General features: G+C 41.1%; 1 protein-coding gene across 30 annotated transcripts in view; it reads right to left on the bottom strand.

Moving 5' to 3' along the window:
- Positions 1-2421: 2421 nt before the first annotated feature.
- MARK3 (microtubule affinity regulating kinase 3) overlaps positions 2422-15378 on the bottom strand; it is a 60688-nt gene continuing 47731 nt past the window's right edge. For 2 of the 30 annotated variants that reach the window (XM_004936354.5, XM_004936356.5), the window contains 5 exons: positions 14668-14832; positions 13699-13956; positions 11304-11330; positions 6715-6759; positions 2422-4900 (listed from right to left, as the gene is read on the bottom strand). In XM_004936354.5, the coding sequence (XP_004936411.1) occupies positions 4555-4900; positions 6715-6759; positions 11304-11330; positions 13699-13956; positions 14668-14832 (841 nt within the window). In that variant the 3' untranslated portion in view covers positions 2422-4554. The remainder of the gene's footprint in view (positions 4901-6714; positions 6760-11303; positions 11331-13698; positions 13957-14667; positions 14833-15378) is intronic. The other 28 variants (XM_004936358.5, XM_046942576.1, XM_004936357.5 and 25 more) reach the window with 18 other exon arrangements.

Genomic DNA, 15378 nt, shown 5'->3' with positions numbered 1-15378 from the left:
GCAATTAATGCCCGACAATGACTCCAGCACACAAGCACGGGCCACGGTCAGCACTGACGCACCTTCTGCTTGCAGTTAGTGCTGGGGCGAGAGGGCCCATCTCATGGCAAAGCTTAAAACGGAATCAAAAGGCAAACAAAAGCAGGAATGAGCCTGTCCGATTCATTTGCTTCACATGCAATACAGGCTCAGCTTCAGAAGGGATTTCTCCATGGCTGTGCTCACGTTATCGGGCCCTTCTGTGGGGACAGCAGTACCTGATGGCACAGTAGGAACAGAGCAGAAGGAATAGGAAGATGAAAGCCACAGCTATCCCAGTGCGTTCAATGGGCACCTTGTTCCCCCGCTACAGTCAGCAGTAAGGAGCTCATACACACCAACAGCTTATCTGTCTTCTGTGTCACACAATCACAGGAAAAGACCCTTCAAGGCCATCTGCTCCAACCCCCTGCACTGAACAGGGACACCTCAGCTGCTCAGAGCCCCGTCCTGCCTGACCTCGGCTGTCTGCAGGGATGGGGCACCCACCACATCCTTGAGAATCCTGTGCCAGTGCCTTACCACCCTTACTGTAAAAAATCTCTTCCTTACATCCAGTCTAAATTTACCCTCTTTTAGTTTTAAATCATTTTCCCTTGTCCTATCACAACAGAACTGCTAAAGAACATCTCCTTTCTTACAGCCCCCCTCCCACCCCCCCTTAAATACTTCATTCACTTCTCTAAGCATCTACTGCTGCTGAGAAGCAGGGCACTGATGGGCTTTCAGTATTAAGAACTCATTAATAAGATTATTTTGTCCTTTGAAGCAACAAAGCCTTCAAAAGAATGCTCCATGGTCAATGAGTGCAACCATTGACTGCAGAAGGGAGAAGACCTGGTCAGATGTGGCACTGCCATACAAGCACCCCTAACTTCAGGCTGAAGTTCAGGTGGTGCTCTCTCCTAATATGAACCGTCTCTTTACAGGAAAGGTCCCAGGTTCTTCTATGAAAACTTACAAGATCATGCTGACACCAGAAATACAGGAAAACTGTAACACTGCATGCTTAAAAATAGCAATTGGCTTTACAAAACTAATGAATGTTTCCTGAACATCCGCAACAGGGGAGTTTTACAACAGAATGATCCCCCAGACAGTAGAAATCACCGTCTAGCAACACTAGATCTGTGTGCACTTGAGCTCCTGGCTGAAGTGGGGAGGTCTGCACTTCCAGACCTGCTACAATCTTTCCCTGTGACTCGAAGAACTCCTGAATTGCTGACTTGACTTCTTTAACACAAAGATGCAAATACTAATTTTTGGTCCTAATTTACTTACAGCCTAGCTCATCTTGACAAAATGTTGCAAGTAGAAAATCAGTCTCTTAATGTATTCGATCTTAAAGCTTCACCACAACGAGAACACAAATGAACCCAAATATCTTGTAAGGCTCCAAAGTTTGGTCCAGGGGCTGTAGCTTGAAGAAAAGAATAAAGGCAGTGAGCACAGCACTCAGACCGCTGCCCTTTAACAGACCTCTGCCCATCTCCCAGCATGGCCCAAGGCCCTGTGCCTTGCCTTACATCTGATCCACGACAGGTAAAAGAGACGTAGGCATTTTAGAAAGCCTAAGTACAGGCAGAATTTGAGACCAGCTGTACCTGAATCCATTTGTTCCTTTTGAGCGTTCTGTTGTTGCTTCTGCCCCCTCCCTCCTCCCTTGAATACATCTATTAAAAAACAGAACCCTTTTATTTAAAGCAGCCAACCTCCCCGTAGCTCTGAAGACGTTCTTAACCAGACTCAGCAACCAAAGGCATCTTCAAAACTGGATGACGTGGGTTTTAGAACCTCAGAACTTCAGTCACGAGCCTATTACAAACAAACACCCTCCTCCACTGCACTCAGACCGCATGTCCCAGGATTCCAGCCATGCGATTACAGAGCACTGCTTGCCTGCCAGACACACAGCTCAGGATGCCGAGATGCTCACCATGCGCCGGCCTCTGATTCATTGTAATGCTCGTCTCTTATGCAGACAGAAAACAGCTGCAGCTCTGTGAAGCTGGACCAGGAGCAGCACCAACAGACCTCGAGGCAGACGAAGAAACGAAAGGCACAAGTTGGTCTCTGGTTGCAGATCTGAAGGAAGCGGTTTCCTTTCCAGGCAGCTGCTGGAGGCCCGCACAGAATGCGTGAGGATGGCAAGGAAATGAAGGGTATGCTCTTGCAGCTTGGTCACTTTGCAGGGCATTCGGGAAGCAAGCTGTTGAAAATCTGTTTGTGATTATCATTCTTTTTTTTTTTTTTTTTTTTAATACCTCGGAGACAGATTAACTCTGAAAGGGCCCTCTGAGAACACCTTCATATGAGTTTCAAATATCCAAAGTACGACACTGGTGCACTTCTGAGAAATAATTACATACTTAAGAGGTGAAGTAGGAACAGAGTATTTCAGAAAACATTTAATATGAAATCTTTTGGAACTTCCATCGAATACAGATTTACATAATTTATCAGAACACTGTTTCAGTTCAGACAACGAAGTGCACTGCCAGGTGAAAAAAAATACACTTGGAGGAGTGCTTGAAGTGTAGGAAGTGAAAGGATCGGTGACTCCTCACCTGAGAAAGTACAACGACTGCCCTGAAATGTTTTATTGCTATTACAAAATGGAGTTTCTGTGGAAAAAACCATACTGAGCAGCACAGGCACGGGCAGAGCACTGAAAGCCAACTGAACTCCGACCGAGCACCGGGAGTTCCAAAGCCATGGCATGACAAAGAACATACAGAGAGTAAAATGCAAATCCAGGAATATTTACTACATTTAACAACTACGATCATCCTTTAAACTAGCATAGTCAATATCGATGCTCAGGGAAAGGGAGGGGAAGTCTGCTGCCTTCACAGCCCGCGGGTCACAAGAACTAACTTGCAGAACACCGCGGATGTTCACCTCGTGTCAGACCTGAGCTGCACACTATGAACAGTTATCAGCTCACTGCAGGTTTAAAATGCAAATTTAGGCTCCAGTCTAAAGCACGCGTGAAGTACATGCTTAAGTGCTTCACCGAAATATAACCATAAAACATTGATACAAAAAGTCAAGTAGTTAACGCAGGGTTTTATCTACGTAAGTCCTCGATGAAATGAACTGAGTATCAGCAGGAAACAATGCTCGAAGAAAGCTCCTGGTTCTGGTCTGCCAGCCCAAATCCAGCTCACCACAGCGGTGGTTAAGAAGCAGGGACCATCCGACAGCAGCTCAGTGTCCTACAGAAAGCTAGCTGGCCATCAGCGTCCATCGGGGCAGGTTCCACACCGCACGGCACCAGAGCAACAGCGGGCTCCCTCCTCAGCAGAATCTACAGACACAGCCGGCATAAAGCCAACAGCAACGTGCCCGGAGCCAAGCGGGAGCACGCTGGAACAGAGCTGCAAGGAAAGTTTTAGCTGCCACTGCCCATGGCTGTAGTTAAGCAAGCTGGATGTTACAACAGGGGACAACAGCAGCCAAAGTTGACTCCCACTTTTGGGTTTCAATACAGCGCGCACTCAGAAAGCAAAGGAAAGCACTGCCGTGCCCGCAGCAATACTTCAGAGCAGCACAGACTCATGTATGGTGATTTGCATCAGAACGTGGCTGCTATTTGAGAGTCCTTTTGTGCTATTATCAGTCTGACCTAGTGCAAGGTGGAGAACTCTGAAAGAAGAAGCCATTGGTTAGCGCTCAGCACACAGCACTGTTCTGCAGAGGGACTGTGGAGCAACGGAAAAGGACTCTTAGCTGCAATAAAACTCGTAAGCCAGAAGGATAGAGATACAGTTTTAGTAGTTTAGCAGAAGCAGAAGAATGGAAGCATTTACCCAAATTTTAATGCACAAATCAACTACATTGTTAGAATTTGATTCAGACTTAAATAATAAATAGGTGGGCAAAATATAATGCAAGACTTACTCGGTAAAAGTGAATTTTTAATAATTTCATGAGCTCTACTTAGAAAACAGGACTAATAATGTTCACAACCGTAAATCCAAACCCTTCACACCCCTTTTTTCCTTAACACAGCAGTGAATTGTAAACCTGCGTTTACTGGTTATCTCTTCAGTTATTTTAAATATTAACTCAAGTGTTTCCTCCTTGGCCATTTCAATTTTTAGCACCAAAATTAGCCCAAAAAGAGGTACTGGTACAGCTCCATGTGGTAAATGAATTGTTTACATATAATACTTTATATATTATACACACATACTGTACATTCACACGTCCACACAAACAGGAGGCATATTTAAATGAATATATTCTGTGTTTCAATTTGTCGTCAAAGACTTAGGAGCAATGGAAATAAAGCAGAAGGGGTAATATTTTACATAGTAGGCAACTTTAATGCTGTAGTGCACTTATAAAAAAGTCCAACTCTCCCTCCCAGCTCAGCAGCTTTGTTTTCTTTAATATCACTATTCAGAAGGATGCAGAAGTTATTGCCTAAATGTTATTCTATACATTTCCATCGGAATTCTCAAAACACTTGAAATTGCTAACTAATTTACAACTTAACTATTTTTCTTGTTACAGCTTTAACTCATTGGCAATTTTGGAAGCAATGTTTTTAAAAGCTATGGATGTTCCCGATATCCGCTTAAAGCGAACTCCGTTCAGGGACAGTCTTGGCAGTTTACACACCTCCATTTCCCACTGGACGAGGTTTTCCGCGTGCCCATCTCCATGGACGCAGAAAAGCAAGAAACGCTCTCTTTGTTCATAGTCACAATTATTGGCATCCAGGACCTTCCGGATTTCCCTCATCATGTCATTGGGATCCATGGAGCTGGTGGTTTTCATGCTCCATGTAAAACGCAGCGAGCGAGGCTTGGCTTCCTTGTTTTCGTCCTTCTGATCCACAGCTACATTGCGGCTGAAAGAGAGCAAAGCATCGGTTAGCAGGGGAGCCACTTCCCCCAGACAGCTGTTAGCAAAGCAAACTCACGGGCAACACACACTACGAGAGCAGTGTCTAGGGGCCCTGGCAGCGGGCAGCACCCCATCTCCCTCACTGCTGTACAAACACACAGCAAAGATAAAGCGTCAGCATACGGGGCTGAAACAAAGGTAAGGCTCGATGGGAGAAACAACTGGAGGTCACTGGAGTTGGGAGCGTGAGGGAAGTTACCTCACTGAGGAAAAACCACACATCAGCTATGATTCGGTTTTAAGTCAAGTGTTGCTCCAAGCCCTACTCTTGGGCCGCTTGCCACCCAGTTCTGGGCTGGACAGGTTTCACTCTATGAGATGTTCACTAAGGAACCACCATGTTGTAGGATACTGGGGCTACCTTCAACAGGGAGAAAATACTCTGTCTTTGCAGCTAGAATCTAAGCATGTAAGCGTCCTGGAGGCCGAAATGCAGGAAGGAGAGCTGGAAGTCACTATGAAACTCAACTTGACATGGTTAGTAAGCAACCAGGACAAGAGGGTTCCTATTACTGCTACAGTTCTAAAAGACAGCAAAAAATACACCTTAGTATTTCCCATTTCCCAAGTCTGCAAGGTTTTTTTTTTGTTTCTTTAATGCTTTTCCCTTGGTGAGGAGAAATAAGGTTATACAGGACAATGAAAAAGAAATGATCCAGAAATTTCTAGTTCATAATGATGCCTCTACTTCCATTAAAACGAGCAGTCACAGAGCTAAAGAATAAGGAGCTACATTTAAACCTTTAAGAAGAAAAATGGGACAGATTTTCTTTTGGAAAGTCTGCATGCTGCCAGTCATATCTTCAAATTTACTTGTCCCCAGGGCAAGCGACTTTAATATACTGACTATGATGCTTTGATATTTTCTGAGAACACATAACCTTGTTGACCCTAAACCACACAGCTTTGGTCTCGCATTGAACTTCAAAGTTCAGTTTACAATTAAGTTAAGCTCTTCTCTAAGATATCTGGCAGTGAATTTCTGCTTACATGACGCTTTCTTCCTTCTCCGACCATTAAGCAGGCAATTATGAAAAAGTTACATAAAAAGCAATAGCAAGGTCAAAAAAAACTATTGCAAAGATAACCTGCTCCATAATTTTATCTTCTATTATAAAGACTCCCAGCAACTGCAAGAATAAAAGGATTCTGCTGTCAAATCAAGCTACATGGTTTCTCAGATGCTACATACTCTTTGATTGCTGATGTATTATGTTTTAATGGTAAGGTTTTAATTTAATGAAGCCACAGGAGCTGGCAAAAGGGATAGGGGGAGTAACACCAACTTTTATTCAGTGCTGATTTTAGAAAGCCTTTCCTACTTGAAAATGGTTGGCTGAACAAATACAAATCCAATCATTTCTAATATTTTAATGCGAAGATTTGAGGAAGGGTTTCATATGGAAAATATTTGCGATTTTGGAGACAAAAATACATCTTAACATCCTTCAGTGGTTATCCCACACATGTGCAGTCTCACTAGACACCACTTACCTACAGGTCTACAAGACAACAGCAAATCATAAATACTAAAATGCAAAAAACACACGAGGGAGAAGGCAACAGGAAAGATGAAAGTTTAGAAACAAGCCAGTCAGTGCTTTAAGAGCTGTTCTGCAGACAAAAACGCTTCTTTGTTTAGTTTCAAAGCCTTAAACAAAACAAAAGCTGCTGCCTGAAGCCACTGTGCCACATAATCAAGGGAAGAAAGGTTCAAACTCACCTAAACAACATTTCAAACAAAAATTTTACCCTCACCTTGAGCCCTCAAATCTCCCGTTCCTCTCATATTCAGTCGGGAGCCTCATTGAAAAGAATGCAGAAGCAAAAGGAAGTGGGAAAGAGAAGACAAATCTTACACTACAATATACAATATCTGAGTAGTTGCTAAAAGACACTGCAATCATACCAAAGTTGTGTTAAAATACAAAGCAACAAAGATGTAATGAACTTTCCAGATTAGAACAAGTTCAGAATATAACATCTTAGCAAAGTCTATTATTACCTATAGCTTTTAAAAGACCCTTAGCTATTTTTGACATCACGTGCTCATACATTTACATTGTAGAATTCATTAAAGTTGAAAGTCTAAAGTGGAAAATGTCAAACGAAAATAACAAAATATTTTATCATTTATTTAATAAGTCCTCATTATTTTAAGTATTTTTTAAGTCATCTGGGAATAAAAGTGTGTATTTGAAATAGCATATTGCTTATGGACTAGTCCAGACAGACTGTGTTTGTACACACACCAAATCTGAAGAACTGGATATTTAAACAACACCAAGCCATCTAAAGCAAAAGATCAGCATACATACACATTTTAACCAAAGTCTAGAGGTCAATCCAAGATTTCCCATGCTGTGCTATTAGTTCTCACACTGACACATCTTCTATATCCAAAGAAAGGTATGCTTTCTATCCTCATTTTTTTCCTTCTGAGGGGTTGTGGTGAGGAAACAGGTCTTTGAGATCAGTGGAAAGAGACAATCCTTGCTCAGTGCAGAATTGTCACAATGGAACACTACAAGGGTACCATGAGGAGCAAAATGATAGTACTTATTGTGCAGCACATGGGGGACATGGAGCTCAAAAATCAATGCTGCAACATAAGTATAGGTATGAAAATGCCACGTCACTCATCACATTGTTCATCACAAGAACATCCAGCAAGAACCCTATACAACAAGGTCCTGCACATGATAAGATGGGATCTCTGGTAGGAGACTAATGGACTAATAAAAAGCTGTAACAAGCAAAGGTGATGAGAGCAACTGGCAAGTCCTCAACCAATTCTAGCACTTCAAAGTGTGCTTTACTGGTAGCTATTTTCATTGTAATTTTATATTCAAATGTTATCATTCAGCCTTCTTAAGGGGAGAAATTTCTACTTGTTCTTCTCAATCACACAAGAGGGCAGCTGACTCGAAGGCTACAGCCCTTCCAGTGTCCTTCAGAAGACTGACTGCAGCCCATACTTATGTCACATTTCTGAAACTCACATTAAGTTTAAGACATCAGTAGCACTGATGAGCTTCTACGCAGATTAAGATCAAGTGCTACTCTACTATGGTGAGTATAAGAGAAGGTAGTACGATTCACAAACCTCAACCTTTACAACAACATTCTAAGACTGAAATGGGAAAAGGCTGGAAGGGAGAGAACCCCTATACCAGCAGAACAAAGCTACTCCTTTCAGACGGGGAAAGATCTGCAACAGGCTTGTTTGACTGAAAAAAACGTGAAGACACTGCTCAACTGAGAAATTAAAGAGTATTTGAGCTTTAAAACAGACTGCTGTGTTCCTAGAAAGTAAAACCTCATTAAAGGCTGGAAGTAAAATTATCTCTAAATGCTTGCATTTTTTAATTTTTACTTTAAACTTGCCAAAGGTTGTAGAAAATGGGAGGGTAACCAGTATTCCCAACAATGAATACTGGTTATTCATTCTTACTGTTAATGGAACCTGTCCAGAAAAGTTCGAGGAAAAATCCCTGCCTACTTATGTTCTCAAACCTTTCTAGGCTGAACTGTTCTGGTTCTGAAATGCTAATTTCAGAATCAATAATAACAAAATACACACCACCTTGATATGACAAACTCTACTGCCTTGAAACCTGTTTGGAAATCTTTATGTTATTAAGTTTTCCATGCTTCAGTACCCATCCATTCAGCACCAGGAACTGTACTCAGTGACTTCAGCTCTCAAATAGGAAACACCAAGCCAAGATGGGGAGAGCTGTGCCAGTCTCTCTAGATGTCCCTTCCTTCACGAAGGAAACTGTTACAGTTGAGTTCTACAGCACAGCACGCACTGGGAACATTAACTTACTGTACTGCCAGTATTGTTTTGGTATCTCTGCAATTCAGAGGCAGCCCATAGGCCTCCTCACTGCTAGCACAAATGCCACTTCTGTGCGAACCATAAATTGGGGGGTTCTCAGTCTTCTGCTTTTGCTTGTATTTTTACAGAAGTCAATGTAATGGGCCAAGATGATCCTTGGTCTTTAGAATGGAACAAATATATAAAAGATTTAGGCTCTCATTTGCCAGGCAATGCCTACACACAATCTCCATTTTTTTTTCCTGCCATACAGGAAGGTTGTGAACTGATTTCTAAAGTAAGGCTGTTTCCATATATCTGTCCTGAGTTATACTGCCTTCTGTTCTTTACATCTTTGTACACTCTTTGTTAAAAATTCAGCTAAACAGAAAATTATCTAAGATATTGAAAAAACAGCAAAGAGGGCAAGACTAAAACAACAGCAATTTATGGAAATGAAGAATAGGTGCTACATGCAAATTCAGAATACAGAGAGTGATTTCTGCTGTCGGGAAAAAAGTTAGTTTTCCATGATACACAGATGTGCAAGCACAGTGCATGGTGTAAGATATATACACAAATACATATACAAATATATATACACACACACATATATATATAGTAGGTCCATGTACCAGGTGCAGTATTAGAAGTAATTTAAAAACAAGAATGACTAAGAATCTGCTTTTGTTCAAAAAGGTGGAACTAGCTGACCTTTAGGAACTCTTCCAACCCAACCTATTCTAGGATTCCTCGAAAGTGGCGTTGCAGTACTATATGCACGTGGGTTACAGCAGTCATTCCAGTACCAAAGAAAGTGAGTTTAGGTAAGACCCACAGCATATGAAGTGAGAAGAAACTGCCAAAAATACAACATTGTGAATTTAATTCTGCACCTACATACAGCATCAGGTGCTGAGGAATATGATGCACATGTGAAACAGAATTTTAAAAGTACAGTCTGGTCCTGTGTAGGTGGTGTAAGACTCTGCAAATCTCTTATTCAGAAGACATATTCAATGAAATCTGCAGCAGTTACTTCCACTACAGTCTAAAATTCCTGGCCAGCAGTCAGAGGAACTTAAAAAAAAAAATAAAGTTACTTTTTTAAAGTCTCAAAGACGACCACTGGCCTTCTAGCTTCAAGCTGAACTTCCACTGGCACTTTTCATTTTAGTTCCGAGCAACTGAATACCAAGCTTACATGCATTCAGTTGTGGAGGTTACACAGATCACAACCCTTTGTTTAAAAATGAATGTGACTACAGAGACAAAAGCTCCTTTTATAAAGTGGTATGTGCTCCATCGCTTGTTAGGCATGGTGAGTGAGAACTATTGCCTCTGCTTAGTCTCATTTGTATACCATACTGGATGGTTCCTTTCTGTAGCTACCAGTCTGGGCATGTTCCTCTTCTCAAGAAAGCTGTGACAATGTTAGCCAATCCAATCAGCATCAGTTCTAAACACATTCATGTTTGGAAGTGCGCTGATAATTATTAAAGTGGAATGGAATTTACTCGTTTAGTCAGGGATAGAACCTTTAGATGATGTATAGAATAAGCCCAAGTAGCTGTTAACATAGCTGAGGTCTCCCTATTCAAAGCACTTCCTTGAAATGGTCTAATTTCAAATTGCAGAAACATGCGTAGCCTCGTAGTTTTAAAGTTAAAACAGATGACACTTTTAGTCAACTGCTGGGAAATGAAGAAACATTCCCTATTATACTTTGGAGTTCCATAAAGAATACTACAACATCCTACTGGAAGAATCTGCAGGTGGATCAAAATTGTATTACCAACTTTGGCAACTCATAATGGATTTAAAATACATACAGAATTCCCAAATTGTAGGCCTAGATTCAACCCTTTGGACTCGAAATGTGAGTAACACTTTTCAGCTTTTTCCCTTAGTTAAAAAATTAACATAGATGTTATGGTTTATTCATAACTCAAGTGCTCTGTTTGCAGGTCAGCTGCAATTCACTTCAGCTAAGGCACCCCATTTTAAGATAAGAATGCAAACATTTCACCTTCACAATCTTCCACACAAAACAAGCCGCTAGATTCACAGCCACATTCAGTTTGCTCTCTCCTGTATCAGCTACAGACAACACATCACACTGACATTTTAATTTAAATACCACAGAGCAGAGAATGTGAATTTACCATCACTTACCTTTATCTGCTTGTAACCTTACGTTTTGAAACTTTTATCACTGTTATCAAACACCTCATTTTTCAAACATAAGCATGCTAAGTGTATTAGTACACAGAACAGAATTACTTTGGTGCTACCAACTCTATCAAAGAAAGAAGAATTCACAAGGCATGCTTAGCATCTTGTTATTCAGGTGCTGCAGACTCTTAGATATCATCACGAGTTAATGGATTGATTTATGCTTTCCTCTCAAGAAAGACAGTATTTAGTTCTCAGCAGAAAGTTTAGTTTTCAGAAAACCAAGGCTAGAAAGCCAAATCTGTTGTTAATTGCAGGAGCCACTTTTTTAAATATAAATAAATCCTACCTTTTGATAAACCTGAATGACATGTTTCTAAAAGAAATTAAGCCAAAATAATAATTAACAAAGCTTTGTACAATGTAAATTGAAAAATCCATTTAGAGTGAAACATGCAACAGACCTCATTTAAATGCACAATGAAATTACACTTCAATACATTCTGAAATTAGACGTATGACTTAAGGTCTGAAGAACTTTTTTTTTAAAAGCATTAGTATTTCCAAACTTGTTTCCTGGGAAATACACTGCCAGCAGTGTATTTATTACACTCTGAGTTATTACAGCAGTTATGAACATATACACTAGTTTCAAAACACTTGAGAACCAAAAATATGCAAGGTCACATAAAAAGATGTTTTTATTTAACAAGGAGTTTAAATAGAAAGCAAAACCTGTCCAACTATTAGTAGACCTTGAGTACCTTCAGAGTTAGGTTTCCTCCTTCCTTCGTAACACTGTCACCCATACTGTGCTAAAAACTGCCTCAAATACTTGGCTAACTTAGTGACAAGATCTGTAACTAGTGCCTAGACCAGGACATAAGCAGCTAATTATCAAAAAGATTCTGATCTCCTACAGAGAAAACAAGAATGAAATAGCACACTTCAACGTATTTATTCCTATTTAAAGAGAAGAAACATAACTGTGTTCTTTGACAGCACTACTCCCTAGTAGTTTGTACCTAGCATAACAAAGCACCAACTGCAAGAGGTCCTCCAAGTGCACATGTAACCATCTGTAGCAGGGCTATTGTGTTAAAAATGCTTGTTATTTAATCACGTCCAGATGGAATTTCAACTATTATGTAAAGCACTTGGGGAAGAACTTCTTAAAGCAAACTGCACAAGTTGAATATTGGAGATAATGACAGAAGTTGGACTGCTGTCTGAACAAGCGAGCGTCACACTGAATGAAAAATAGTGTGTTCCAGCAGCACGAGTCAAGAGCTTCACATGTTCACAGTTTGAGTGTCCACATTTGGAATGTCAGAATGGAAAATGTAGAGTATAACAAACAAAAGTACAGAACAATGTGCCAAAAAGATGTGTCTGATTTAAGATCTCACTTGACAAAAAGCAGAAGGCTTTATATTAAAAAATTAAAAATCAAGTTCATCTTTAATCTCTAAAGAGAAAAAGAAAGGAGCTTCCCACAGCACACAGTCTCCCAGAGAAGCATTAGCTGAGAGTGCTGGGCAGGGTAAGACATTTACCAAAAGGCAAAGCTGTTCTGTTCCAATTTTTCCACAGATTTTTTTTTTTAAAGGAAATTTGTTCCCTAAATTGAAATCAGTCAGCTGTGAAAAACCGGAGTTTGGCTTAACATTATTTTGTATGGGAGACTATGAAGATACTGGGAGAGGGCATGTACAGTCCCAGAACATACAGGAGGGAAATGGTTCGATGCCACTGTCATAGGCTTAAAACAAAAGCAAGTGTGCCAAGATTAGGATGATGTATTCTACAAAATTTCATGAGATGAGGAAGGTACAAAAGCAATGAGATTATCTTAAAAGTAAAGGAATTCTCACTTCTGCAAACACAAGCTGTGTGTACCTGAGTGGTCTAAGTAGGTAATACATGAACCCACAGGTTTTAAATGATTAAGGAAAACACATGATATTTTCTCCCCTCCTATTCCAGTTCTAGCATATGTGGGAGCTAATTTCAATCCTACACGTGTTTGAAACTAGGAATCCAATTAGAACAAAAACAGTCAGTACAGGAACAAGCACCTGCTTAAGCCAGGCTTTGGTTACACCAGCACATCTTCACACCAACACCAGAATCTGCATGAGCTAAGTGATGAACCAGGATTAAATCTTTCAGGCCTGACCAGACTACTGCCTAGACAGAAACTGCAGTGCTGCCATTACTTTAGGGTGACCTGTGCTAGCACTGTGGCCAAAATCAACTGCTCTCTTCTGCCTCTACCCTTTCACCTGTGATATTTCTGCCTGTGTGGAAACAGCCAAAGAAACTGAGAGAAACACTCTGAGCTCCTAACACGGCATTAAATACCTGGACTGATATCTTAGTTTATGCCTTCTACTGAGAGATCAAGCACAGTGAGCAGCTTTTGAACTGAGCTACAACACTTCAGCTCCGCAGCACTGGTGCCACAGACACGAAAACAGTGAGCCCAGAATAATCAGCACAGATCGAGCTGCGTCAGTTTTTATTCCCAGTTGATTCAATTGCTAAAAACAAATGGCCTTCTGTACTGAAAAGAGCTATGAAAAAAATAAACCATAATCAGATGCATTTTAAGTTGCAGACGTAGTTAAATTATTGACCAGCGACTGTGGACAAAGCCTCCTACGCGATGAACTACTACATGTTCCTACTCTCCGACAATAAGAAAACATTCCTGTCTAGCATCACCATTTTAAAAGACGTACCTCCTTGTGAGTTTTGAAGTTAGTTTGCTGAACAGGTTAGTGGAACCCCTGGTTCGAGTCTGAGAGAGCGGCGTTGCCTCGTGGGACAGGCTGGGGGAGGCCGGGGGCCCGTTGTAGGTAGCGGTGCGTCGCTCGCGGAGCTGGCCGTGGAAGGTGCTCCGGCTGGCCGTTCCTCTGGGGAAACGAATACGGTCAGGTGTGGTTGCACTGCTTATGCTGTGAGTTGAAGCGACAGGCGTTCTTTGATCGGGAATAGTGCTAGAGCAGAAGACAAAAAAACACGCTAGGACTTCTTTACGGAAGCACGACGGTTCTTGCAGGAAACACAAAACACTACGTTCTACGGTAAAGCATAAGCAGACACTGCTATATAGGCCAGGGTTGGAAATATCAGCACTATTACAGCACTGTATGGAATCAAAATTCATAGGTTAGGATTAAAAGGCTGCTGAAACAGAAACCCACGTAGGCAGAAAAACGCAACACAAGTATCCTGGAGAAGACCAGATAAACTAGAAATTCAGTGTTTCACTGAGAAGACTGATAAAGGAATAGATGAATAACGTTTCCTTCCAGGAGAAAGAAGCAATAGATAACTTCAGTATCACTCCCTTCATATTCCGTACATCTTCACAAGCTCGCTTATTTGAAATGTCCTACAGGAAGTTCTCTACAAGCGAACGGCTCCGAGCAGTGAGGTCCCTCTGAGTACAGATTACAGTCTCCCACAAACTTTGACAATAGGGAATGTCCAATACGCCTAACGCTAAAATAATTAACATGTATTATTGCAGGATTATGTCACAGACAGCCTGACACACCACAAGACAAATGTAAACAAGACTAAAAATAAGGAAACACACACCTTGTGGGCAATATATACTAGAACACTCTAGGACTAAAATTCCACAGCACAAAGTTAAGAAGCAGTGGGTATAAGTTAGTTTCACAATGATTTCAGGTTCTTACATAGGCCTGAAGTTATCTGCGCCATTGTCTATTGGAGGCAACATCATCTTCGTGTGCACAGAGGCTGACATGGACATCGACTTCTGATGTCGCAGCCGAACACTGGAGAAGGATGTAGTACAAACTGAAGCAGGGCTAGCTGCGTAAGCGAACATTTCTGTCAGGCTGTGAGGGGGTTTGGGTTCAGGCAGAGGCAGAAAGAAGAGCATGATGGACCAACAACAAACTACTGCATAGAAAAAAGCAAACTTTTCCTTCTATTAACCAATCTGTGAAAAGAACATGAACTCTAATAGCCCTCTTCTACGTAAACAACAGTAACTGTCCTACGTTCCACTTAAATCACATCCTTATTATACAGAGCAATTGACATCTCTATTAAGTAACAGTTCTTACCAGTAGCATTAGGTAGTGGTGACACCCTCCCACACTGCAGTAAAATACCCATTTCCAGAAATCATCCACATTTACAGAAATCAATGCAAGTTGGACACACATTCAAATCTTGACCTACACCTCATAACTGAGGGAACTTCAGGGACAAAAGAGAAACAGTATCATGACATTCAACAAGTCCACAGAGGTCCAAACAAAAAAACTACTATTCATCAGCTGGTACATATAGGAAGAAATGAGTAATGCTGGGTGCTCTCTGAAAGAAGAGGTGTGACTACTAGAGAGCACCTCATATGGCCTGGCTATGAGCCTCAA

The sequence above is a fragment of the Gallus gallus genome, chromosome 5 (genome assembly GCF_016699485.2).
Source record: "Gallus gallus isolate bGalGal1 chromosome 5, bGalGal1.mat.broiler.GRCg7b, whole genome shotgun sequence".
In the NCBI taxonomy this organism is placed as follows: domain Eukaryota; kingdom Metazoa; phylum Chordata; class Aves; order Galliformes; family Phasianidae; genus Gallus; species Gallus gallus.
This window is presented reverse-complemented; position numbering and strand designations above follow the sequence as displayed.